Here is a 25,831-nt window from a genome sequence, read left to right as displayed (position 1 = left end):
TTTTTCATCGTAATGACTATAAAAAGAAGACATAAAAGATTTTTTTTTATTAGTTTGTATATATAATTAAGCCACAAATAAAAAAAGATTAATTTATTAAGTTAAGAAAACTTGTTATTTTTTACAATTAGTTTTTCTACTTTATAAGAGAAAATAAATGTTCTATGGCTTCAAAATGGAAGGAAGTGGGAATGGGATCCCTACCACTCTGTGTTCCCCAGTTATAAAAATCTTGTCCGTCTTTAGAAAAAGATTTCCAAAATTTTAGTAACCAGAGAACCATAGTCAAAAAGATAAATAACCTTTTATTAGTTTGCGGGATTCGTTTACCAAGACTACCTGTTTGGAAATAGTTTTCCGGCATAGCCATGGAGATAAAAGTCCCATATGTATTTCTTTTTAACTGTAAAAAGAATAAAAACATTCAATGAAACATAAAGACGGAAATGAAATATTATCTGCTTATGATATAAGTTCATCGCTATTTATACTCTCTATATGACAGACCGACAGACTGAAAGAGAGAGAGAGAGAGAGAGACCATAAAAAAAATTTTTCAACTATGTCACGATATACGTTTAGGTCTATTTAACATTTATACTAATACAAGTAAAAGAGAAAGGTATTACATTCAAGCACCGATGCATTATCATCTCTGGTTTTTTTGTTAGATATGAGCTGTCGACAACAGGCAGTAAATTCTAAACACTTTCATATAAACCACGTGACTAAAGTCACGTGGTTTATATGATTATATCACATGATTTTCATCGTGCGTTATTATCGTCATGTGATCTGTCATTTCATAACACTTTCCACGTGTATATACATCATGCTCGACGTGAAATATTTATTCCGCTGGGAAAATAAAATTTTTCCGTCGGGAATTAAAAGGGCTTCCAGAAAGAAAGAAAGAAAAAAAAAAGAAAGAAAAAGAGGACAAATGCCGTCGGAATTTCAACTCTAAGCTCATCCTCGAAGAGGCCCTTCTCTTCTTCATAGTAGACAAGAGCTAACCCATCAGTAGAGATGCTCAATTAAAAAGGGTTATTAACGCAATGGAATGTTTTATCTACGTTGATCCTTAGTGTAATAGTGGTTCTGTACTCTTCCTGATAATCAAATTTGTCAAGAACACACCAAGTGCAAATAGATAATACGTAATTGATATATGGGTCATAGGGCTAATGAGATGACTAAAATAGCAATGCAAAAATATAATTGTAACTATCATTATTTGTTATATAAAAAGTAAGCTCCTTAACTCTTGAAAAGGTTTGTGTTTTTTTGTTTCTTATAGAACTGTTCTAATACTATACAAATAATCGATAGAATATATATTCGTCAAAAAAGGATAAGAAATAAATAAAAAATGAGTAAACGTGTACTACTATTAGGTTCTGGGTTTGTTGCTCAGCCAGTTATTGATACTTTGGCTGCTACTTCTGGATATGAAGTTACGGTGGCTTGTCGTACGTTGAAGAATGCGGAAGCACTTGCCTCTGCCAGTAAATCAGCTGCCATCTCGCTAGATGTCACTGATGATGCTGCTTTGGATGCTGCTGTTGGGGACCACGACCTTGTCATTTCTTTGATTCCTTATATTTACCATCCTGCTGTGGTGAAAAGTGCCATTAGACAGAAGAAACATGTTGTAACTTCATCCTACATATCTCCAGCTCTAAGGGAACTAGAGCCAGCTATCAAGGAAGCCGGTATCACTGTGATGAATGAGATTGGTCTAGATCCAGGTATTGACCATCTGTACGCTGTAAAGACCATTGATGAAGTACACAGAGCTGGTGGTAAGATCAAGAGTTTCTTGTCCTACTGTGGTGGTCTACCAGCCCCGGAAGACTCTGATAATCCTTTGGGTTACAAGTTCTCCTGGTCCTCTCGTGGTGTGCTTCTGGCTCTAAGAAACTCTGCTAAGTACTGGAAGGACGGTAAGATTGAAACTATCGACTCTGAAGACTTGATGGCCTCCGCCAAACCTTACTTCATCTACCCAGGTTACGCCTTCGTGTGCTACCCTAACAGAGACTCTACTTTGTTCAAAGAACTGTACCATATTCCAGAAGCTGACACTGTTATTAGAGGTACTTTGAGATACCAAGGTTTCCCAGAATTCGTTAAAGTATTGGTCGACATGGGTATGCTTAAGGATGACGCCAGCAGTATATTCGAAAAGCCAATTGCTTGGAATGAAGCTCTAAAACAATATTTGGGTGCTAAATCCTCATCCAGGGACGACCTAGTATCGGCAATTGACTCCAGAACTCAATGGAAGTCTGACGAGGACAGAGAAAGAATTATCTCTGGTATCGCTTGGTTAGGTCTGTTCACAGACGTAAAGACCACTCCAAGAGGTAACGCCTTGGACACCCTATGTGCCAGACTAGAAGAGTTGATGCAATACGAAGAAGGTGAGCGTGATATGGTCGCTCTACAGCACAAGTTCGGTATCGAATGGGCTGACGGTACCACCGAAGTAAGAACAGCTACCCTGGTGGACTACGGTAAAGTCGGTGGCTACAGCTCAATGGCCGCCACTGTCGGTTACCCAGTGGCTATTGCTACCCAATTTGTCCTAAACGGCACCATCAAGGGCCCAGGTCTAGTGGCTCCATACTCCCCAGAGATCAATGACCCAATCATGAAGGAGCTAAAGGACAAGTTTGGTATCTACTTGAAGGAAAAGACCATCGCTTAAAAGCCCTATTAATGTTGTGTATATAGATTCTAATGTTAAACAAATAACCAAATATATAGAATGACATGTCTAATTCCATTTTTTTTTTGTTATTTATTGATAGATACCTGTAATCTAAAACTAATATGAGAGCTACAGTTTATGTTTCTCATTAACACAATTTGTAGTAGTAAATTTTCAGTATTATTAGTTGCTTTGATTAGAATTTAGTGTTCATCTTGATTTAACCATGTGACTTGGTGAAGCTTAGACTGCCGTTCCACTGCCAAAACATAAATTTTTGTTAATGAACACACTTGAACGATGTAAAAGAGACCTTGTTAAGCTCAACAATAACCTTATTTATAAGCTATTAACCTCAAAAACATAATTTCAATCTACAATAACACTCACATAATTGCTGCTAAAGAGTATTTTGTCGTTTTATTGCTAGTTAAAGACTATAATACATAAGGGGGGGCTTTTTTGGTAAATAATTTACTTTAAACGTGGTTAAGGATGTCAGAGCAAGGATCATCTAATATATGGAGTAAGTTTAGGACTTCAACGAAGTCTCTTTCTAATTCCCTATCACAACTTTCAATAAAACCGGAGACTGATGGCAGTACGCCGACCACCACAGTGGTACATAAGTCACTGGTGAAGTTTTATAAACATCAGGAACCTTTCCAAGGATTTCCCGGGTGGTTAGGCCATAAGGAAGACCTACCAGACCAACAAAAGATACTTAAAAAACAACAGAAGGGTCCTGGTATGGCTGAGCAACTTACATCTAAATTTGATCATATACGCAGTTCTTCTAACGAAAAGAATGTGCTGAGACCCGAATCAGGTGGGAGGCCCACAACTGGTCAATTATTCCATAGTATATATGATAAACCTGCCTCTACCAATGATCTGTCGTCAATGAATGCCCCTGCAAGGGCTCCCTTGAGGACTAGAAGCACATGGGCTTCTAATGCTGATACCGAGGCAGCCCAACCTTCTGGTAACGAACCTCAAAGGAGTAAGAGTAATGCAGGTATCAATGGTACTGATATGATGAGAGCTAGACTCTTAAGAAGAAATACAAGACCACTAAACAATGTATAATAGTAGTTCTACCTGACCTAGCTTTCCCAAGTCAAAACGAAAACCAGAATTATAAATTATCACTCGTGAAGCTAAATAACATTAAAGAATAACAATAAAGAATTATTACAACTAGTATATATGGTATATATAGTATGGTCTTCTAGACAAAGAGGAGAAACCGTCTTCATAAGATTTCTCTGAGTGGGATCGTATCGGAGTTTCTTGATATGAAGGAATCCTGGTCTCTAGTTTCGTAATTTAAATACATGTGGCCACTAATATCAGTAGGTTGTATTAAGATCTTCAGAAGGAATATCACCGCAAATAAAGTTGCGATCACAGCAACTACCAGGTATATTATACCTAGAGCAATATTTAAAGCACCAATTATACTATTTGTCGTTAATACGATAGATTTAGTGCCCTTGAATGATCTTACAGGGTAGTTCATGACAATATCGAGTTCATATGTACCTTTAGGCATATCATGTGTATCATTCTTTAGGGCCATCTTGTAGAATGATGGTAGGGCAGCTGTTCTCATCCATATTTGGAACTCTGGCCATTGTGTAAGATCAGGAATGTTGTCGTCAGTGTAACCATCAGGAAACATCTCAGCCCAAAAGGGAGGTGGTACAATTTGTGAAGCATTATACTGAGTTTTACCATATCTATGCCTATCAGTCCTCCAGTTTGTACCGTTCTTCGTCATTATGAAATCTGCTGTACCATCTTGGCCAGAGAATACCTCTGAGTAACTGTCGTTGAAGAGGGCGTTGGCAGTAAGCCCACAAGGGTAGACGATTTTATCACCAATCATCTTTAGTGGGTCACAGTTCTTGTCAAGTGCGTCACCTTCTACTGGTTTACCCTTCAACTGATCCTTATCGAATGCTTCTACCATTTTACGGTGGTTCTGATGGAATCTTGTCATCTTGTAATACATGTACACCGATTTCTTCAGATGATTCGGCACTTCAAAGCGTATTTTACATATTGAGACACCTTTAGCATTCGAATCAAGCCTCCACTCAGGCCATTGCTTCCATTTCTTCTTGAATTGATGATGTAGCTTCGTATGTGGTATTGGTACATATGAGTTCTTGTTTGCCAGCAAATCACAGTCCGTATAATCAACTACCAAGCTCTGAACTTGGAAAGTACTCACTAATAAACCGACACCAATCGGAGCAAATATACAGGCAACAAATATCAGCAACGGGAGCACACTCTGCGGTGATAGGATAGGTTGCCAGGCTTTAAGCCTCTGCTGACGAAATGCTGTATTTTTAGGCTTTCTGGATGTCTTCTTCGACTCACTAACCTTCTTAATTGTCTTCCACCATTTTATAGACACCATATGTACATCTGATTTTGGATATGGCTATTGAAGAAAGGCTTAGTGTTGCTAGGGTTTATGATTAACTTTCTTCTTCAAGTAGGCTTCCTCTCTCTTTAAATCATAAACGTGCCCAACGTAGCTGACGATTCTTCAAAATCACCGATATATGATATAGCCTGTAAGACTTTAATGATACATTAATAATCTTCAGTTCTTGTAAGTAGAAACTAAAATATAAATAGAATATAATAAATTGTATATAAAGATACCTTAATATCTAGTAAAATAGAGAAAAAAAATGGCGAATGTGGAATAAGGAACTACTAATTAATGGAAATAAAAAAAAAATATTGTAAAATTGCGTGATGATGAGAAGTTAATACTATTGGTAAACCTCTTTTTGTGCTTCATAAAAATTCATTAGGTTTTATTTTTTTTTTATTTGGTCTTCTTAATGTTTATCATCTTGTTGTATCAAAATATAAGCAAGAAAAGAGGAAAAAATAAAATAAATCGAATAACGGGGACATGGTACGGGTTTTTATCTTTCTACCTTTTGAAGAAAGTTCTGTGGCTATTACTCCTTGATCTGTTAGTATTTGGTGTGTATGAAATTTTACCATACGAATTCGAATCACCGTAAATCAGTGAGTTATTGTCTTGCTTCATTAAACTCATTGAGTTGAAATCATGGAATGGATCATCCTCAGACACCTCATCGTCGTACTCCACCTTCTCTTCAAACATAATACGTTCTTGTTCGTCTACAGTCTCTGCACCAGTGGTCTCGTGTCCCTTTTTCTTATTTGATGACAGTTTCGTGAAGTCATAACCATTTTCAGTCAGCACTGGAATTAGTGGTGGCTCCTGATTTCTCAACATGGTCCAGTTGACCTTTTTGAAGAATGGATGCTTCTTTATGTCAGCAGCACCCATCTTTGAGCCAAGTCGTTTAGATTCGTTCTTGATCAGTAATTTCTTGATAAGGTCTTTACAGTTTCTTGATATTTCATTATTGTTAGGGAAAGTGACCTCATTCTTTAGTATATGACTAAAGGTTTCGTTGGTGTTATCACCCTTAAAGGGCGTGAAACCAAACAGCATTTCATAAATTAATATACCCAAAGTCCACCAATCAACAGCCGCGGTATGGCCGTTCCCTCTGATGACTTCTGGTGCTATATATTCTTCTGTCCCCACAAAAGAGTTTGTTCTAAACCCGTCAGAACAAATTTTTGTATCAACCACTGTCGATTGTGCGTTTCCTTTTACAACTGGGGTCTTTGCATCCTTCGCTTGAATCGAAAGATCAAAATCAGATAACATGATATGCCCTGATTGGTGGAGAAGGATATTTTCTGGTTTCAAATCTCTATAAATGAATCCAAGCAGGTGCAAGTATTCCAAAGCTGCTGTAACCTCACTTGCGTAAAATTTGGCATCTTCTTCACTAATGCATTTTGTTTTTCTTGTCTGCAATGCTCTAAAAAATTCACCACCCATACAATATTCCATGCATAAATACAAGTAGTCTTCAGATTGGAATGAATGATATAAAGTTACAACAAATGGATGGTTACTAGTTGCGAGAATCTCTTGTTCAGCTAGGATTCTCTTAATCTTCTTTCTTTTGATCATTTCAGATTTACTGAAGATCTTTAATGCATATAACCTATTGGTTTTCTTCTCTTTCACCAGATAGACTTTACCTACGTCACCTTGTCCTAACAACCGTATCTTTTCAAAGGACTGGGGTCCCACGGTGATATCCTGGAACTTATTGCTAAAAGACTTGTTTCTAAGTCTGCGAGACCGACGTGGTTCCTTGACCACTCCACCAAGTCTGGGTGGTTCTTCGGGTATGAACTCATCGGTGCCATTTTGTGCATTAGTTGTTTTGTAAGAGGACTTCATGATACTACCAAAATCAATTGCGTCAGTCTCTGAAGCAGCCCTACGGAGAACAAATTTCTCGTTTGATTTTGAGTTAATACCAGAAGTCTTTCCAGCTACTGAAGGTGCCTTAAATGAACCCCGGGATGCCTCCCCAGATTGGTCATCTAGGTCACCTTCCACATTATCATACCCTACCACAATTGAAGGAAATGGTTGTACGTTATCCATAACACCGTTATATCTAGGGCTACCAGACTGCGCTTTAAGAGGTGAGGCAGCAACTTCTCTCTTGATATCAGTGGATACACCAGCTGAGAAATCACTCCCATAGAATTCACTCACTTCTTCGTTTTCTTTAATTTCGTTAAGAGACACGTTACTCAAATTTCTGCCATCCTTACCAACATATCCAGAATTTGGCAGTGACAAAGGTGTGCTTGGTAAAGATAGATTTTCATTCAATGCGTTCGTCTTATGGCCAGCAGCCATCGAGCCGGGACTTAAGTCGTAGTCTGTTTTAGCATGCGGAGGCAGCCCCTGGTACATGAAATAGCTGTTGGTAGATTGTACCGTACCTTTCTCCCTATTCCCTAGAGAGTTCTTCCCGGTATTGAAAGGGTTATTTGCAGAAAAATGTTGTGCTGCTGAACCATTCTTAGCGGTTCCTTCATTAATAAGACTGGGACTAGCCCTGACTGGTGTAGAGGGAGACCTTTTCCTATTACTCCCGCTCCTGTTCAGAACGCGGGATCCGTGCTTCATCTTCGACATATCGTATTCTTGCATCTCCCTGGCATGCGACTCAGCGCTATGTTGTCCCATATGCGCATGTGAGGGCTCCTGCGGCATTTCGGCAGTGCCACCTTTTATGAAATCCAGTTCATCTGCAACCTCATGCGGCGGGGTGGGTATACTCTGCGACCGCTGGTGCTCCTGGAGCTGCTGATTCTTAGCACGCTCCATACTACTCTTCCCACTCGAAGACCCCTGCGAGGACGCCGACCTACTCATCGTATTGCTGTTATTGAAGATATTCTTCAGCTTCGAGAACCGCGAAGTCCCGTTTCCCGCATTCTCCTCCTCTTGCTCCCAACTCTCCGTCTTAGAGCTCAATATCTTCTTCTGTAACGAAGCCATCCCAGTACCATTCGACCCATTCGCATTCGCATTCACATTCGCATTCGAGTTCCCGCTAATATATTCTCCCTCTTCTTCCTGGTTATTCTTCCTCCATGACCGTGACAACAACTTGGAGAACGAAAGACTCCTGTTACGCTCACTTATACTAGGCGGTGCCAAAACCTGCTGTTCCATTTGCCCTTTACTATCCAACTTCTTTTGAGATCGTCTTCCACTAGGTTCAGGTCTTCCGTTACGCTTCTTACGCTTAGGTTCAGGTTTTCAGGCTCAGATTTTCCCTTTGATCTTGTATATGGTTGAGCTTACACAGTTATATACAGGTTCGAAAGTCCACTTGGTCTATCCTTTCAGGGTCCCATGTTAATAAGAAGGCGGGGGTGAGTGCGGGCAGGGTTTTTTGGCCGTTCGTATATTGACTGAGTAATGAAATACGTAAATCACATGTAGGAAACTATTAATTATAATTATATATGTTGTAGTGTATATTGTAGTGTATATTGTATTGTATATTGTATTGCAGTGTATTGTATTGTATTGTATTGTATTGTATTGTATTGTATCTTGCTTCGAGGTACGAAACGGGATTTCAGGCTAGGTGAGGTGGGAGGAGGAGGTTTGGGATACTGTTTTTGATGTAGTAGGTGTGACCGCAGTTTCTGCACTTCATCTCACCTTCTACAATTGAGGTCTGCATGAGTAAAGTGTGTAGGTCAGTGAGGACCGCGAGCTGGTCCTCGCTAAAGACGCCTTCTTCACCTACTTCGAATGCGGGTTTCTGCTCGGGGAGCTGGTCGTTGCCCAGCTCCCGAGCCACACGCACCACGGCGGGCCAGTCCACACGGTCCAGCACGTTGATCAGGAACTCCGGGTTGAAGTCAATAGAACTGTCCTGTACTAGCTGACACCCACCATAACTCAGCGGGAAGTTGTCGTTGCTTGTGTCACAGCCCTTCACGGAACACTTCAGAAAATTGGTAGTAAGAAACTTCATCGCTATTGCCCAGTTATCAAGTAATTACTAAAATAGTAGTATCAAATGGATAACAATAAAACAATCACCACATTACAACTATAATCCTCTTTAAAACTGCTCGAAGGGCCACAACAGCTCATCGCCTTTCAAAAAAAAATTTTCAATATGGAAATTGAGTGGTTGTGCGGGTGTTTCTAAGGATAATAAATATATAATATTTGATATTGATATTATATTGATATTAACGGTATTGATGATTTGATATTAGTTTGTGTTATTATATTGATCTATTAAGGTTATTACTTTGATAGTTTGTCTAGGATTGATGAGAGCTTTTTGTTTTTGCTGAGGAGTCTGTAGCAGAGTTTCTTGTTTGATTCTTGTGGTGGTGATAGGAGGATTCTTAGGGACTTGTCGTAGTAGCAGTTCCATTTGATGAGGGAGATGAGTTTCACTGTTGCTGTTGTGTTTTTGGTGCGTGTTGAAGTGTCCAGGAGGTCGATGGCGGTTTCTACGGGGATGGAAGGGGTGTTGTTTGGTCCTATGGGGAAGAACAAGAGGGCTCGTGGGTTTTCTTGGGAAACGACCACGGACATGTACTTATTGAACAAGACCGGGTCTGCTCGTGAGTCTCTGACGAGTTCCTGGAAGAAGTCGTTTCGACGCGAGCTCGAGGGTTTCAGTTGGAACCAGTTATCGTAGAGCCACAGCCGGAGTAGTCTCTTGATCTCGTAGGAGTCCACAGACCGGTATAGAGTCTGGAACTCAGACAGACTCCTAAGCTGTGGATGGCTGTAGAGAAGGAAACAGAAGCTCTTCATCAGATTAGGGTATGATGCCCAGTTCGGCAGCTTGAACTCCTCTACCTTGGTGTCATCTAGCTTCAATGTGTTGTACTTTTCGTTCCAGAACGCGTAGAACTGGTCCATATCGGGCTGGATATCTGTGCCAGCTGCCACCCCAGAGCTGGAGTCTGCACCAGGAGATGTCTTCGAAAGCAGTGCGGACTTGTATGAGTAGAAAGAGTAGACCATCTGGAATAACGACATTCTAACCCTTTGTGAGGACATATCCATGACCTTGTGCCTCTCCTGTGCATTAACATTCGACTCAGTATACGTAATATGCGGGTCCCGTGTGTCTGCTTCTAGCTGGTGTTGTGCCTCCTTCAGCTCAGCATCAAGTTGTCTCCGTTCCTCCAGTTCGACTCTCTTCAGCTCTAACTGCCTTAGAAGTTCGATCTGACTGTCTAACTTGGCCATCTCCTTATCCTGCGCATCCTTCGCCAAGTCCTCATGAGTTGTCTGTTCAGTCCTTGGCGGCAATGTCGGTACGTCGTCCTCATCATATCCTCTCTCCTTCTCCTCTCGCTCCACACTCAATCTCGCTGCCACGAGCCTATCCTCAAATATCCGCTCCTCATTCGTGGCCACAAACGTGTCATACGTGACTATACCAACGAATGTGACTATATTTGTGGTCACAAACGTTATGTTACCGGGAGACCTGAAGTAATTCCACACATTGCCTCGAGGATACCCTTCAAATAGAAGTCCTCCTGCTCTCACTCGCGGACTAAAGAACAGGCTCCGGTTAGGTGAATAGAACCGTGACCAGAACTTGCAGATACTGTACTTTTTCATTTATTACCTTTAAATACCCTGTAGAATGTAGAATATGTATTATTGCTGTTTGAATATATAATGTTTCTTGTTGCTGTTTTTTTTTGCTTGTAATTGTTATAGCCCAGTATTTCTCTTTAATATAGCTAGTTGTTTCGACATCCGATAACGGGTTTCACCTAGAATAGTAGTCTTTTAGCCTGTATATTGATTACAAGTTAATCTCGACTAAATAATAATCATGTTAAATGTTGATGTATTATAGGCTCTTCCCCCACAGAAGTCCATTTTTCGTTTCTTAGCACAAAGCCTAAAAATCCACAGCACGGGATTGGACGACCTTAAACGATGAGCCAAGGGATAAAGCAACTTTATAAATCATGTGGAGGGCATGGTGCATGAGTTAGATGAGCAAAGACATGAAGAATACTAGTAAGATGAAGTTATTGTGAAGCTTTGACGAGGCACCTAGCTGGATAACTGGAGGAGAACTGGAACGTGTAGGAAAGGATGGTTGTACCCATTCTGGAGGTATCACTGGTGAAATTGGTGCAGAAACTGGAATAGTGGTACTCTGGTTTTCACAGTTACCGGAACAAACTTCTTTAGGTTTTAATGAGCTTCTAGGAGACGAAGATATGGCAGGTGAAGTTGCTATAGTGGGAGGTGGAGTTGATATAGTGGGAGGTGGAGTTGATATAGTGGGAGGTGGAGTTGATATAGTGGGAGGTGAAGTTGATATAGTGGGAGGTGAAGTTGATATAATAGGAGGTGATGGAATTGATGTGGTAGAAATTGATGATGCGAGACTAGTAGGAGTGGTAGATGTTGTAGAATAAGAAGTTAATGAAGTTGATGATGTAGATACAGTTGATGCAGTTGACGAACTTGAAGTGTTCATCGTTACAAGTGTTGTTGGACTAATCGTAGGAGAAGTAAATGTTGTTGTAGGTGTTGTTGTAGGGCTTGTTGTAGGAGTAGGAGTCGATGGAGGAGTCAATGTTATTGGTGTTGTTGTGGATGAATGTGTATGTGGAGTGAATGTTGTTGGGCAATACGTTGTGTATAAAGTGGTGGTACCGTTAACAGTAGTAGTTACTGTGGACAAGATCGATGTGGTCACTGGTTGAGGACAACTGTGGCATATCGATATTGTCTGCACTACTATGGATTTTATGGTAGAAGAAGGAATTGTAGTTGGAGTGGTAGTCTTTGGGTTTATTGAGGAAGAATGACACGAAGAGCAGGTTATTGTCACATAAGTGGTGTTAGGACTTACCTTTGGATGAGGAATTGAGATATGAGGTGTCGAATGACTTGATGATCGAGTTGAAGACGAAGAGTGCGTAGTAGAAGTAGTTGAAGAAGTAGAGGAGTGAGTAGAAGAAGATTGAGTAGTAGTAGAAGAAGTAGAGGAGTGAGTAGAGGAAGTAGAGGAAGTAGAGGAGTGAGTAGAAGAAGTAGAATATGAGACACTTGTGGTGCACTGAGGACATAGGCGTGAAGTGGTCACGGAGGTTATACGGATGGACTTAGTAGGTAGAGAGGTTGTAGCAGAAGTCTTCGTATATGGGCACCACGTAGTATACACAGTGACCACTCCAGCAGTAGTGGTAGTGACCGTTGAGAGCATAAGAGTAGAGTGTGAAGACACTGTGAGCTGCACGGTAGGTGACTGCACGGTAGGTGACTGCACGGTAGGTGACTGCACGGTAGGAGTCTGCACGCTGGGGGTTATTGGACACCAGGTGGTGAACACGGTGACTATGTCGTCCATTGTATGCGTGGTGTATGAGACCAGGAACGAGGTCTCCACTTCTTGAGGCGTACCGTCCTGTCCAGTAGTAGTAGTGTTGACCACGGTAACGTAAGGACTCGTTTCATGTGGATACTCTAACAGCTGCAAGATCACTGGTGGCATCGATGTATCAGGATGTAACACTATTGTAGTAGGTACCGTCTCAGGATGTAACGATGTCGTAATAGTTTCGGCATGCGACAATGTGTCAATGAATAATGTGTCAGGGTGTAACGATGTGTCAGAGGACAAGGATGAGGAGTACTGTGTCATAGTAGTGGTTAGAGTAATAGTAGTTGTTGAGGTGGAGTCGAGTCCAGCGACGAGGGAGCCCAGCTCAAACCCCAGTGTGGAGCGGACATCAAGCGAAGCGTTAGAGTATTCAGCGGCGACATGCACCAAGCATAAAGCGAGTGTTAATAACATTTTTTCTTGTTTATTTTGGTTATGTTTCCGGTGAAGGGAGAGGGAAACATCTCTTTTATGTCTTTTAAATACTTATATACTTTCTAGGATCAGAATAACTAGATTGTTGTCTTATGAAACATTGTTTTATATAATCAGTTGCCTAGGGAGACGTAGTTACTAGGGAAGAGACCCTTTTCACCGGACTCCAACTCACCCAACCACCAATCGTCGTCTACAAACTCAATATTTACAATCTTGTCGTTTTCAGCAAAGGTCAGTTCGTTATCCTCGGCGGCCTCGTAGTCATACTCGGCAATAGCCCATTTCTTCTCTTCTCTTCTTGGAGGTGGTGGAGGAACAGCCCTCTTCTTCTCAGGCTCTTCCTTATGTTCAGGTTGTGGTTCTTCCTCTTGCTGTGCTGGCTCCTCTTGCTGTTCTGGCTCCTCTGGCTCCTCTTCCTGCTCTGGTTCAGGTTCTGATTCAGGCTGTGCTGGTGCTGGTCTTGGTGCAGGGGCAGGGGCAGGTGCTGGCTCGTCCCTGACTGGCAAAGGTCTAGGCTTCTCCTCTTCCTCTTCCTCATCCCAGTCATCGTCCTCGTCCTCCTCCTCGGGCTCCTCGCTGTGCATGCCGGGCAACGGGTTCCCGATCTTCTTCAGATCCTTCATCCCACCCGCAGAAGCGGCACCACCGGCAGAAGCAGTATCAGCGGTAGCTCTGGCGGGTGGCTCATCGCGCACGGCACGGGGCTGGATGATTGGCGGCTCTTTGCCGAGGCTCTCGAATTTGGATCTGAGATCTTTGACGTCGTGTTCTTCGTCGCTGACGCCAGCGCTGTCTTTCTCATTGTCTTTGTCTTTGTCATTGTCATTGTCATTGTCGTTAGAGGTGGTGTTCGTGTTGCTGTCATCTGCACGCTCCTTGGCCTTACGTTCTGCCCAGAGCTGGGCGGGCGTCTTCTCGGTTCTGAACCCACGGATGACCTTGTCGTCGTGGGATGCGGCGGTGGCGGTAGGAGGACGTGTCGAGTTGACGAGGCGTGGGTCCTCACGCTGTTTCTCCTCGGCGATGGTACGTTGCAGGTCGACCTTGCCGATCGGCTGATACGTCGACTTCGTGGGCTTCACAGGGTTGCGGTCCAGGTCGCGCTCAGCGACAGCGGGCTCATCCCAGTCGTCGTCGTCCTGTGCCTTAGCGGCTACAGAACCAGACGTGTGTGTGGTTGTGGGAGGTCTAGCGGATGGAGGTGGAGATGGAGAGGATGGCTTTGGTGTCGAGACCGAGACCTTGGCGCTGGAGGAAGATGGCGGAGCCATCTTCCTGACGTTACCACTGCCGGAGGCAGTGGTGGCTGTGCTTCCACCACTCGAGGCCTGGATGGAGTAACGTGCACCAGCAGCGTTACTGATCTTCATCAGCAACTCCTTCTCGTCCAGATCATCCTCGTCACGCGCAGCGACCTGGACATGGTACCCCTTCAGCAGGTTGTTAGCCACAGTACCGAAGTTAGCAGCAAACGACGCACGCGCCTTCATCCCAGCGCCGTCGGGACACCACCCGACCAACAACACCTTCTGCACATCACTGCCCGGTGGACTCACACGCGCAATACCGTACCGCACCTGAGAGGCGCCCTCGTCCGCAAAACTCCCTAAAAACTCGCTGAACCCAGCGCCAACTGCCCATGGGAAGTACTCACCTTTCTCCTCCGCATTAGGCGCAATCACTAACCACTCCACGGCATCGTCTCCTCCACGGACAACTTTCAACCACTCGGCCTCTATAGCTGCACCGTGCGCTCCGTACTTGATAGGTTCAAGAGCCATTTTCTTCCTTCGTTTTGTTTAAATTCGTTTGTTGCTTTGGTCCAATTGATTGCTATTAAACTAAAGCCCTAGTGTGCCTCGCTAATTGATAGTAAAAGGACTTAATTGGGACTACTATTATGCCCTTCATAAGTTATAAAGGGCATCTTCGCTTTGAAAGGAGAGGACCCCTTTTTATATCATAATATACGAGGTGGTAAATATTTGTTTTGGTGAAGAAAGGCCCACAGACACACGAACTCTCTCACTTGTTTCTCATGAACTGGGAATTGAAACTTGGTAAACAATTAATAGATTGGGATATTGGGATATCTTGGGCTGGAGAGAGAGAGAGAGAGACTAGAGATAATAAGGACGTTAAATAAAAGAAAAGAAAGAATAAAGAACCATAAAAGGATAATGAAGGAAACTAAAGAGGCTTCTGGGAAGTTGGAGGAGCTTTTGGGGGCTGTCAGGCGTGAGTTTGAAGCTGTTGCGCGTGAGGCCAGTAGTTATCAGCAGCAGCACCAGAAGAACTATGACTTCAAGATCAACCAGCAGCTAGCTGAGATGCAGCAGATCAGGAACACCGTGTATGAATTGGAGTTGACTCATCGTAAGATGAAGGATGTCTATGAAGAGGAGATTGCAAGACTGAAGCAGGAAGTAGAGAAGAGAGACCAGCAGTTGAATGAGTTTAACCAGCCTATGCAGCAATTACCAGCTCCTACTATCACCACTGCTGCTGCTCAGGCTGCTCAGGCTGCCCAACAGCAACAACAGCAACAACAGCAGCAACAGCAGCAGCAACAACAACAGCAACAACAGCAACAGCAAGATGCCTTACAACAGGATGGTAATGGAAAACCAGGCTTGACACCTTTAGTTAGTGTATTGGGTTCTCAACAACAGTACCAACAAATGGCTAGTTTGCCTCCTATGCAACAGCAACAGATGATGCAGCAATATCCTTACCAGATGCAGCCAAAGACTGAGCCAGATACTAAAGAGCAAAGTAACGCAGCTACTCCTGCTGCTGCCGCTGCTACTGGCGCAACATCTGCTCCTACCGCTCCTGCCCAAACTACTCCTGCTGCTGTACAACCTGCAACAGCACCTGCACCAGCTACCACAGCACCAGCCTCGAGCAACAGCAATAACAACAACAACAGTAGTAATAATAACAGTAATAACAACAACTCACAGGCAGTCGCTCAACAAACTGAGTCGACTGAGGCAGTGCCTTATAACCAGTGGGCTAATCAGGCTAAACCAATCCCACCATTCTTGTTAGACTTGGATGCCGAGAACACTCCAGCCGAGTTCAAGAAACAGGCAGAGGACTACTACGTCCTGTACAACCCTACTAGACCCCGTGACATCGATATCGAGCTGCATAGAACTTTGTTGCACGACTCAGTTGTCTGCTGCGTTAAATTCAGCAACAACGGTGAGTACCTGGCCACAGGTTGTAACAAGACCACTAAGATTTTCGAAGTAGCCAGCGGGAACTTGGTCGCAGAACTGGTGGACGACGCTAAGAACGGTGAGGAATCAGGAAACTCATCCTCTTCCGCCGACTTGTACATCAGATCTGTCTGTTTCTCTCCAGACGGCAAGTTCCTTGCCACAGGTGCCGAGGACAAGTTGATCCGTATTTGGGACATCGCCAACCGTAAGATCGTTATGGTTCTTCGTGGTCACGAACAAGACATTTACTCTCTAGACTACTTCCAATCTGGTGACAAATTGGTCTCCGGTTCAGGTGACAGAACGATACGTATCTGGGACTTGCACTCCGGCCAATGCTCCTTGACCTTGTCTATCGAAGACGGTGTCACCACCGTGGCCGTTTCTCCTGGAAATGGCAACTATGTCGCTGCCGGTTCCCTAGACAGAACCGTCCGTGTCTGGGACTCAAACACTGGTTTCCTAGTAGAAAGACTAGATTCAGAAGGTGAAACCGCTATCGGCCACAAGGACTCCGTATACAGTGTTGTCTTCACTAGAGACGGTAAAAATATCGTGTCCGGTTCTCTAGACAGATCAGTCAAGTTGTGGGGTCTCCGTAACATCAACGGTGCCTCTCAACCACCAAAAACCGAAGGTAACTGCGAGATGACATACATCGGCCACAAGGACTTCGTCCTCTCAGTAACAACTACGGAAAACGACCAATACATCTTATCAGGTTCTAAGGACCGTGGTGTCATCTTCTGGGATAAAGTAACAGGTGTTCCACTATTAATGCTACAAGGTCACAGAAACTCCGTCATCTCCGTCGCTGTTGCTAACAGTAAACCTCTGGGTCCAAACTACAACGTCTTTGCTACTGGTAGTGGTGATTGTAAAGCTAAGATTTGGAAATTCCAAAATATAAGAAATTGAAAGAATTCAGCTTATAAATGATTTATTTTATAAGTCTATTTCTCTTTTTTATCATAACCAACTATCACACCAACCCTTCCTTTCGTTTATCTGTTACCAAATGCATTCTCTATTTTTTTATTTTATTTTATATTCATCTTGTATGCACATCTCTTTGTTTAGATAAGCAAAATGATATTGAAACGTGGACATGAAATAAAAAAAAAAAAATTTAGATCGGTGCTTTTTACCTTGTGCTATACAATAAATTAGGTGATCTAATTGAAAAATTTTTATTTTTTATTTTTATTATAACTTTTATTTCCAAACCCAAAGACTTTCTTTTTTTTTCAATTAGAGATATTAAAACTATAAACAATCTTTAACGCTGCTGACACTTTGTTTTTAATCTACTTTCAAAGCCACAATATAATGGCACACAATTAAACAAACAAATTTTAAAACATATTTATTTTAATTATTTGTTGACAAACCCTCCTATACAAACTCAAAGTGTTTTAAAAAAAATTGTTATTTTCTCTATCCTGTAACAATACAAAGAAAAAAAAAATGGCTAGTTATTTTATTACCTTTCTTTATTTCTTTTACCTTTTATTTAGAATTCATTTTTATACCTACCTATATCTTTTTAATCTTGATATTTTTGGTCTAAAATCGAACCCGTTAGAACGTAATAAATAGAACTCGATCAGTTTGTGTGCTTGCTTATCAAGAGACCTCGATCTTATAACAGAGCCAAAAGATGACGAAGACTTGGTAATGAGTTTATAATGTATGTAATGTGATGTATATTATATTACAAATTATTTACATATCCATCGACAAAAAGTAATAGTAGGTACTGGATATGTTGAAATGAACCGTTTATTGAACGAGAAATGTTTTATTATTATTATTACTATTACTAAATCTATTTTAATATACAGAACAAGACGTGAAAAAAGGTGTTCAACACTTGGTTTATCTTTCTTATTTTGGAAGACCAGTAGATTCGTCAATCAAACATTCAGTGGTGTCCTGTGGGCCAGGGCCAACTCTAGTCAAGATAACTCTCGAGACGTTGTTCTGAATCTCGTCGTCCAGTTCAAAGTTGACCTTAGACTTCACACCTTCGAAAGCTGCCAAAAAGGAGTCCAATTGGTCCTTAGAATACTTGTTCTCCCAGCCTTCAACGTTAGAGAACAGCTTGTAAATGAAAGCAAATAACTTCTCTTCGTTTTCCTCCAAGTAGTAAAGGACACTGTTTGGACCTGCATCGTAAGTGTATGCTACGATAGTCTCACCGTAGAACTCGTTGATCAAGTGGCACAGTTTTATGACCTTCTTGGAGGTGTCGTTAATGTAGAAGATAGGTGGATAAGAGTCCAGACAAGTGGCATGGAAGGAGTTGGAGTCTCTCATAGTCAATTCGGCGAAAGTAGCAAAATCCTTTTCGATGATGCTCTTCTTCATCTCCTCGAATCTCTTTGGCACAACGTTCTTGATTCTCTCCTGAAACAAATCAGAGGTCTTAACAGTCAATTGCATACCGCTGGTAGATGGTGTGTCCTTCTTATCGGCACTCACCACAAGCACAGCAGCCTTCATATTGGCCCAGTGTTCCATAGGAGCCACCTCAACGGCCTTGGAATCGCTTCCGTCCTCCTTCTCGCCCATCTCCCAGGCAACAAACCCACCAAATAGAGATCTGCAAGCAGAACCGGACCCCTTCCTGGCGATCCTGGAGATCTCAGAGGCAGACTGTGGCAGCTCGTATAGCTTGGCAATAGCCATGACTAACGCAGCGAAACCAGCAGCACTGGAGGCAAGTCCAGCAGCGGTAGGGAAATTGTTCTCAGAGACAATATGCAACTTCCACTGAGACATCTTTGGCAGAGAACCGTCCTTGATCTCCAATTCACGACGTAAAGCCCTCAAATCACCAAGACAGTTCTGCGTACGCTCACTCCCAAGCGACTCCTCCTGCCCATTCAACCACAACTTGTCCTCCTCGAATTCAGGACCAGTAGCAGCAGAGGTCAGCGTCCTGAGATCATCCTGAGCCAGCGTCACAGAGATAGATGAGTTGGTGGGCAGGTTCAACTGCGCATCACGCTTCCCCCAGTACTTGAGAGTAGCAATATTGACCGGAGCAGTGGTAGAGGCAACGTGGATCATTGTTATAGTCGGTTATAGCTCTTGTATAGTCCCAATTGAGCCTTGTAGAGTCCATGATGGAGCCCTTATAACGTCCATTGGCTGCCAAGTCATTGGTCTTATATAGCTAGAAGGGCCTTGCGATGAAAAAAAAATTTTTGGCAGTGAAAAAAAATTTAAACACCGATAAGTGCTATATAATGGACAATGGGAGGATGCCATATCGGCTATACAGGGGCTATTATAGGAGCTAATACCTTAAAAGATGCTTATTCCGAGGGCAGCTGTGTGTTCTACGTATCGAGGGCTTTCGATTGGTGCTAATATTGCTCTGGGGCTGAGAGTTGGGCGGACAGGGCTTCTCACCGCGGGTGCCGTTAGGCGGTTTCATGTCAGACGTACGTTGCTGCAGGCTAGGAAGCCGTTTAGTGAGGAGGAGTTGGCGGTGGCTCGCGAGGAGCGGCTTAAGGGTCTTGGTCCTTATGTCTCGAGGCTTCCTAAGCGGTGGATACCTTATGCGGAGCTGATGCGGCTTGAGAAGCCCGTTGGGACGTGGCTGCTGTATTTGCCGGGGTCTTGGGCGATTATAATGGCTGCCATGGAGACCTCTGCGTCGCTGGGGTCGACTGTGTGGATGTTGGGGTTGTTTGGGGTCGGCGCGCTGGTGATGAGAGGTGCCGGGTGTACTATCAACGACTTGCTGGATCGTAACCTCGATGATAAGGTAATCAGGTCCGTGGAGAGGCCAATTGCCGCCGGCAGGGTGTCACCAAGGAATGCTGTGGTGTTTCTAGGTGCGCAGACCGCTGTGGGGATGGGAATTCTTGCTCAGTTGCCGGCAGAGTGCTGGTGGCTTGGGATGGCCTCATTGCCCATTGTTTTCGCCTACCCTCTGTTCAAGAGATTCACTTACTACCCTCAAGCTGCGTTGAGTGCATGCTTTACATGGGGTGCTTTGCTGGGATACCCTGCAATGGGGCTAATGAACTGGTCTGCCATGATCCCGTTGTATCTTGGAAGCTACCTCTGGTGCATGACATATGATACTATATACGCACATCAAGATAAGAAATTTGACATCAAAGCTGGTATCAAGTCTACTGCGCTAGCCTGGGGCGATAAGACCAAAGCCATCTGTACCACAATGTCGGTTGCCCAATTCTCCTTGTACTTAATGGCTGGTATTAACAGTGGGTTGCTAATGGGACCTGGTTTCCTTGGTGGGTTAACTCTCTTTGCGTACAGAGTGTTTACAATGATCAAGAGGGTTGATCTAAACGATCCTAAGGACTGCTGGAAGCATTTCATCGGTAACATCAACACCGGGTTGTATTTCTCCTATGCATTGTTCTTCGACTACTTGCTAAGACTATGTGGTTTCTTGTAATTATGATAACCTGTTCATTAGAAAATAACAACAGGAAGTTCTGACTTTAATGTCTATTTACCAATATGGAGGAATATCCTCACTATTAATGATTACACTATGTACATATTAACGAATATAATAATTTATTTTATGAAGACGTTTTATTCTTCTTCGAATTCACAATATTTACAATCTTTGAGCTGGACATATCCAAGGCACTGGAATGGAACTTTACCTTTTCAGAATTGGCCTTAATCATCTCTTCCAATATCGTAGGGTCTTGTTCCAACTCAACATTTCTTTGCTTCTTAGTTTTACTAGATTCTAGGTTTCCTTCTTTTACCTCAGGTTGAAATTCTAGCAGATCTAGTTCTTTAATAGATTCTCTACCAAACAGAGCATCCATTATCCTTCCATCGGATCCCCATACCTGACCAGACCTTGATAACAAATAGTACCTCTGAAACCTGGTTTTAACATCAGGATGTTTATCCATCAGGTAGAACACAAAGGAACCATTATCATCCATCCCTTGGTCTCCCTTACCGGTAAAGACTCTAGGCTTTTTAGGTCTTGAGATATATTTCAATGATCTCGTTAACTTTACTTCTCTACCAAGTACCATTGAATTTCTGTACAGTTGACAGGTTGGAGTCGCATTTAGCTTTGGAATGTAAACTACTTTCGTTATAACCCTTGAAGCTACGTATAAAGACGCTGCTGATAAGGCAAATGGCACCAAACAGAGTGCAACTGGACCCACAGTCTTCGCCATAAACATAGCACTCGCCATTTGATCCTCAGTAGCAGAGCTGAGGATGCTGGAGGCGGAACTCACAGTGAAATCAGTAAATGAGACACCATACATGAAAAATACTAGCGACAACCCTTTAGAACCATATCGGACAAGGTTAGACGTCTTATATGAATATATTACCTCTGGACGACCCTTGGAAACCAAAGACCCAATCAATTTCGAAAACGATACACTGGGCATAGTCGAACTTTTGTGAGTTAGCTGACTTCCAATCGAATAACTCAGCGTTATAAGGCTCTACCCAATACCTATTATGTTTTAGTCGCTACTTAACATATCGATAGCAATGATTAAATAGTGAAATTTGGGACTTTTCAAGGTTTTGGTCATCTAACTACCATCGTATCACGTGAAGAATATTAAACTGGATATGTATTATATACAAAAGGTACAGACTATTATTTAAAGGTTTCATTATTCATAAGTATTAAAAGTTCAGGTATATAATTAAATATTTGTAATGCAAGCAAGTTCTAGTTTTTGTTTGTAGCAAATTCATAGCAATATTTCTACAAGTCCGTAGCAAACAGTTCCCATTATCATGACGAATAATGTGAAACTCAAAATGTAGTGCCAAATGGGAGCGAATGTGTACCTGCTAAATAGCAGCAAAAGACACAGGATGACCAGTATCAGTGAGAGTGTCAGTGAGGTAATGATGGTTAGAATTAGCGTATTACCTACCACGAGGTCAACATCTGAATCATCATCAGTAAAGACAGCCAGGACTATACCCATACAAACACCACTTGTCACACAGGCAATGAGTAAGACGAAAAGATACATCAAGCTTAAAACCTGGTCATGCTTGTACTCATACATGGCTTCCGAATCCTTTAGATCCTTTTTCTGATGCTCGATTAATATCCGAATGTCATCATATGATTTCGTAGCTACACTTTGGCCTGATGATATGGATCCATAGTTTCTTTGACCATATTTGGCTGATAGGTCACGCAGAGCAGGATTCAATAGGCTCTCACTTCCATCATCGAAGCCAAATATTTGTCTTATCTGTTGTGCAAAGTCGTATGTTGAATTAATAAAATCATTACTTAAATGGACAAACCCAAAATCATGATGATTACCAGAATCATTGATTTCCAAGTCACCTTCATTATCTTGCTGATAAAAATTATTTTGTAAATTTTCCTCCTCGAGTTCATCAAACTCATTCCAGTACCTAAACTTTGATGGTTTTGCACTGGCACCTTTGGATTCCGGTGATATATTTCGTTGATTCTTCCAGTCACTTGGTGTCTTTGAGGCTTCTCTAGTAAGACTGTATTGCTCGTTTTGAAATTGCTTCGAGCATAAATTCAACAGAATATCTAAACCTATTCCAAAGAATTCATCATCGGACAAACTATCACCTTCACCGATAGTATAAATATCTTCAAGAATAGTACTTTTTAGGGAATCAATTTTCTGTTCAGAATCGACAATCCGTGCCATGAGTTTCCAAACAGTCAATGTTTGTCTGAATGGGATACACTGAATCTTTGATTCATACATTTTCTCCATTATTGCTACAAATCGTGCATCTTTTTCACCTCCTGTTGAGTCTTTTTTGATAGGGAAACGTTTGATCTCCATAATGGAGTGGTCAAATATAGGCGATTCATCACCGTCCTTGGTGCCCAAAGATATTTGATCATCTATGGTTATAAGATACAAGTTTGACTTGTGTATGGAGATATATCTCGTTCTCTTATAGTTTATTCTAGGACTACATGCCTTCAATTCATGAGAGATAATCCATTCAGACGCCAGCTTCCCTATTGCGTCTGTTACCTTCGCTGAATCATCTTTTTGTAATATTTTAATTATCTCAGTACGCGTAAGGCTATTTGTGACTATAGAACCTCTGAGCCCCCCAACATGACACATTAGTATACATTCTTCAATAGGAACTTTGTGCTTATAATATTCAATGACTAAATTTGGGAATCTGTTTTCATTTTCATTAGAGAAATTATTTTCCGACAGTTTAGGGTGTCTCGAGAGAATTGAGATGGAACTGGAACCTTGTTCAAGGTCATCTGTTTGTTTTATGGCCTCGGACGACCCAGTTTGAAGTCGTCTTAGAGGTGGCCGTTCATTATCATAAAACGATTTCATAGACTTCAGTGACCTAGTTTCTGAGGCGCTTTCCTGATGTATTATTTCTCTAGATCTTTTGAGTAATGATTCATCAAACACTTGGTATCCTAGATTTATTAGCAAGAATTTCAATTGTTCATTATTATCTGATCTTATAAGGATTCTCTGAAGAGTCTCACACTTCTCAAGAAAGAATGCGTCAAATTGCGAGTTCGTTTTCAGATTAACTTTGACATCTTCCGGCGTCTTCTGCGATGATTTTCTATCTAGCAGTTTTGATCTATCAAAATCGGTCTTCTCCATACCGTCCAAGGTTCCATCCTGTTTCAATTTCATTGATATATCCGACAACACATCCATAATGAGCGAGACCTCCACAAGATATGGCTGCAAATCAAGTTGTTGGAAACTGATTCCTTCATAACCTTCCTGGAGCTCTTTGCACCTTTTGACCCCTGCTATGTATTCACGGGCAATTTCACTATCCTGATAATGTTTTTTGATCTTCTTAAACAGCTTCCTTAACCCAACTCTCTGCACAATGACAAACCGTGATAATTTCTGCAATAGGGTGTTGCAATTCTCGAGGTATACCTTAATTGCCCTGACCCTTCTCTTTAGCAACCCGGCATCCAACGAATCATCAAATAAACGACTGATTGAAGTCTCTATAGATACCAGTTTACTCGAGATTTCCTTCACCTTCAAGTTGATGAAAAGATTCACCTGATTGAAATTTTGTGTAAATTTAACCGTAAGCCCTTCAAAATCCTCTAACTTGTACGGACCCTTCCCATTGGTAATCTGCTTGATTATTTTCTTCAACTCCTCGTAGTCAATGTTATTGAGCTTCCATTCCGGTACGGATTTGTCCAGAATCTGACTCCCAAACTTCATATTTTCCTGATGTTTTCGCTTGTTTTCCTATTGTTCTTTTTCTCCTCCCACCCCTTTAGTCCTTTCTTTCCAAAGATTCGTCAGTTATATAACTACACCAAATATATATTACAATAATATTGACTCCTTTTCCCATCCCCCCCCTTCCTTTAATCAATACTCATCGCAATTAATTTTTTTTTTCATCGGTTTTTTTGTTTATAAATTTTTTTAAAGGGAAATGTCCTTATTTTCGCCCGAGCAGCCTTTTTTGAGTCATGTTGATATATAAAGAGCTGTATTCATAAATTTTACCGATTCATTCATCATATTTTGAATGAATACCAAGAAGAAAGAAGAAGTCATATATACAAGTGTTGATGGTAGGAGGGAATAGGGAATAGCTATATTATTAGATTTCCTCCTTTCTAATTGGGTTAAATTTAACCTTGGGGAGTAGTGTTAAACCAAATGTTTCATTTGTTCAACACTTTGTTTTACCCATTTTACTGACATAAATAAAACTATATCCAGAAGATACCACAAGTAGCCTTTGTTACCACCATCACAACATGAATTTACAAATCCGTGATAGTTTAATGGTCAGAATGGGCGCTTGTCGCGTGCCAGATCGGGGTTCAATTCCCCGTCGCGGAGATAATTCTTTTTTTCGCCCCACAGTATATTTTATTTTTTAATTAGGTGTGTCTGTTGCCATATGACAACCCTATGTATTTATAGTTTATATTAGTTGTAAAGGTGTTTAAAGTTATATAGCATTCCGTTATCTAGATATTAAATATTTTTTTTTTTTGATTTTTTTGTGTGGAGATATAAAATTATGATAGTAGTAAAGGTTTTATTTTTATATATATTTATTTAAGTAATTTTTGTTTTATTGGTGATATTTTTTTTGATTTTTTAATAAAGATAGAAACAAATATTTGAGGATTGGGTTGATTTTTTATTTGAAGAAGAGTTTACAAAAATTCCGGTAATTTAAAAAAAAACTCTTCCTTTCTCTTCCTAACGATTCCCTTATTGATCCGTAAAACAAAAACAGAATAAAAATAAAAATTTATCTAAATTGTAAAGCAATCCGAGCAAATTAAAGATAAAAAAAGCAACTCAAGGATTGTAAAAATAAATAAAAGTTTGCTTGATTCTTAAAAATTTATTATTAAGCAAAAGAAACAGGGGAAAAAAAAAAAAAAAAAAAACAATAAAAAAAAGAGAGATTTTTCAAAGAAGCAACCTTTAGAGAATTTTTAAAAGTTCTCTTGAAATTGCATAAGGGATCGTTAATCAATTAAGATTAGAGAAAAGAAAATAAACATAAATCATTTAACCCTTCTCTTTTTTTTTATTATCAAA

At 41.4% G+C, this 25,831-nt stretch overlaps 13 protein-coding genes across 13 annotated transcripts; 4 read left to right on the top strand and 9 right to left on the bottom strand.

Moving 5' to 3' along the window:
- Positions 1–1,372: 1,372 nt before the first annotated feature.
- On the top strand, positions 1,373–2,713 carry LYS9 (saccharopine dehydrogenase (NADP+, L-glutamate-forming); the record flags this gene model as incomplete). Its single annotated transcript, XM_071050589.1, has 1 exon — positions 1,373–2,713. One exon carries the CDS (start codon positions 1,373–1,375, stop codon positions 2,711–2,713), a length of 1,341 nt encoding a protein of 446 aa, XP_070908379.1.
- A 498-nt stretch (positions 2,714–3,211) lies between these two features.
- On the top strand, positions 3,212–3,805 carry MSO1 (Mso1p; the record flags this gene model as incomplete). The annotated part of the gene is made up of 1 exon (XM_071050588.1): positions 3,212–3,805. The coding sequence occupies one exon, from the start codon at positions 3,212–3,214 to the stop codon at positions 3,803–3,805; it is 594 nt and encodes a 197-aa protein (XP_070908378.1).
- Positions 3,806–3,971: 166 nt separating this feature from the next.
- RNJ42_00417 (putative aminophospholipid translocase regulatory protein) lies at positions 3,972–5,147 on the bottom strand (the record flags this gene model as incomplete). Its single annotated transcript, XM_071050587.1, has 1 exon — positions 3,972–5,147. The coding sequence occupies one exon, from the start codon at positions 5,145–5,147 to the stop codon at positions 3,972–3,974; it is 1,176 nt and encodes a 391-aa protein (XP_070908377.1).
- Positions 5,148–5,678: 531 nt separating this feature from the next.
- Positions 5,679–8,339, bottom strand: FPK1 (serine/threonine protein kinase FPK1; the record flags this gene model as incomplete). Its single annotated transcript, XM_071050586.1, has 1 exon — positions 5,679–8,339. The coding sequence occupies one exon, from the start codon at positions 8,337–8,339 to the stop codon at positions 5,679–5,681; it is 2,661 nt and encodes an 886-aa protein (XP_070908376.1).
- A 412-nt stretch (positions 8,340–8,751) lies between these two features.
- On the bottom strand, positions 8,752–9,156 carry TRM112 (RNA methylation protein TRM112; the record flags this gene model as incomplete). The annotated part of the gene is made up of 1 exon (XM_071050585.1): positions 8,752–9,156. The coding sequence occupies one exon, from the start codon at positions 9,154–9,156 to the stop codon at positions 8,752–8,754; it is 405 nt and encodes a 134-aa protein (XP_070908375.1).
- Positions 9,157–9,437: 281 nt separating this feature from the next.
- PET494 (Pet494p) lies at positions 9,438–10,781 on the bottom strand (the record flags this gene model as incomplete). The annotated part of the gene is made up of 1 exon (XM_071050584.1): positions 9,438–10,781. The coding sequence occupies one exon, from the start codon at positions 10,779–10,781 to the stop codon at positions 9,438–9,440; it is 1,344 nt and encodes a 447-aa protein (XP_070908374.1).
- Positions 10,782–11,163: 382 nt separating this feature from the next.
- AGA1 (Aga1p) lies at positions 11,164–12,984 on the bottom strand (the record flags this gene model as incomplete). Its single annotated transcript, XM_071050583.1, has 1 exon — positions 11,164–12,984. The coding sequence occupies one exon, from the start codon at positions 12,982–12,984 to the stop codon at positions 11,164–11,166; it is 1,821 nt and encodes a 606-aa protein (XP_070908373.1).
- A 134-nt stretch (positions 12,985–13,118) lies between these two features.
- ABP1 (Abp1p) lies at positions 13,119–14,789 on the bottom strand (the record flags this gene model as incomplete). The annotated part of the gene is made up of 1 exon (XM_071050582.1): positions 13,119–14,789. The coding sequence occupies one exon, from the start codon at positions 14,787–14,789 to the stop codon at positions 13,119–13,121; it is 1,671 nt and encodes a 556-aa protein (XP_070908372.1).
- Positions 14,790–15,188: 399 nt separating this feature from the next.
- On the top strand, positions 15,189–17,156 carry RNJ42_00411 (WD repeat TUP1 family protein; the record flags this gene model as incomplete). The annotated part of the gene is made up of 1 exon (XM_071050581.1): positions 15,189–17,156. The coding sequence occupies one exon, from the start codon at positions 15,189–15,191 to the stop codon at positions 17,154–17,156; it is 1,968 nt and encodes a 655-aa protein (XP_070908371.1).
- A 969-nt stretch (positions 17,157–18,125) lies between these two features.
- On the bottom strand, positions 18,126–19,313 carry MVD1 (diphosphomevalonate decarboxylase MVD1; the record flags this gene model as incomplete). The annotated part of the gene is made up of 1 exon (XM_071050580.1): positions 18,126–19,313. The coding sequence occupies one exon, from the start codon at positions 19,311–19,313 to the stop codon at positions 18,126–18,128; it is 1,188 nt and encodes a 395-aa protein (XP_070908370.1).
- Positions 19,314–19,557: 244 nt separating this feature from the next.
- On the top strand, positions 19,558–20,679 carry COQ2 (4-hydroxybenzoate octaprenyltransferase; the record flags this gene model as incomplete). Its single annotated transcript, XM_071050579.1, has 1 exon — positions 19,558–20,679. The coding sequence occupies one exon, from the start codon at positions 19,558–19,560 to the stop codon at positions 20,677–20,679; it is 1,122 nt and encodes a 373-aa protein (XP_070908369.1).
- A 130-nt stretch (positions 20,680–20,809) lies between these two features.
- MRX15 (Mrx15p) lies at positions 20,810–21,658 on the bottom strand (the record flags this gene model as incomplete). The annotated part of the gene is made up of 1 exon (XM_071050578.1): positions 20,810–21,658. One exon carries the CDS (start codon positions 21,656–21,658, stop codon positions 20,810–20,812), a length of 849 nt encoding a protein of 282 aa, XP_070908368.1.
- A 315-nt stretch (positions 21,659–21,973) lies between these two features.
- On the bottom strand, positions 21,974–24,478 carry VTC5 (Vtc5p; the record flags this gene model as incomplete). The annotated part of the gene is made up of 1 exon (XM_071050577.1): positions 21,974–24,478. The coding sequence occupies one exon, from the start codon at positions 24,476–24,478 to the stop codon at positions 21,974–21,976; it is 2,505 nt and encodes an 834-aa protein (XP_070908367.1).
- Between the last annotated feature and the right edge of the window lie 1,353 nt (positions 24,479–25,831).

The sequence above is a fragment of the Nakaseomyces bracarensis genome (genome assembly GCF_045282275.1).
Source record: "Nakaseomyces bracarensis strain CBM3 chromosome Unknown Scaff3_0, whole genome shotgun sequence".
Lineage (NCBI taxonomy): Eukaryota > Fungi > Ascomycota > Saccharomycetes > Saccharomycetales > Saccharomycetaceae > Nakaseomyces > Nakaseomyces bracarensis.
This window is presented reverse-complemented; position numbering and strand designations above follow the sequence as displayed.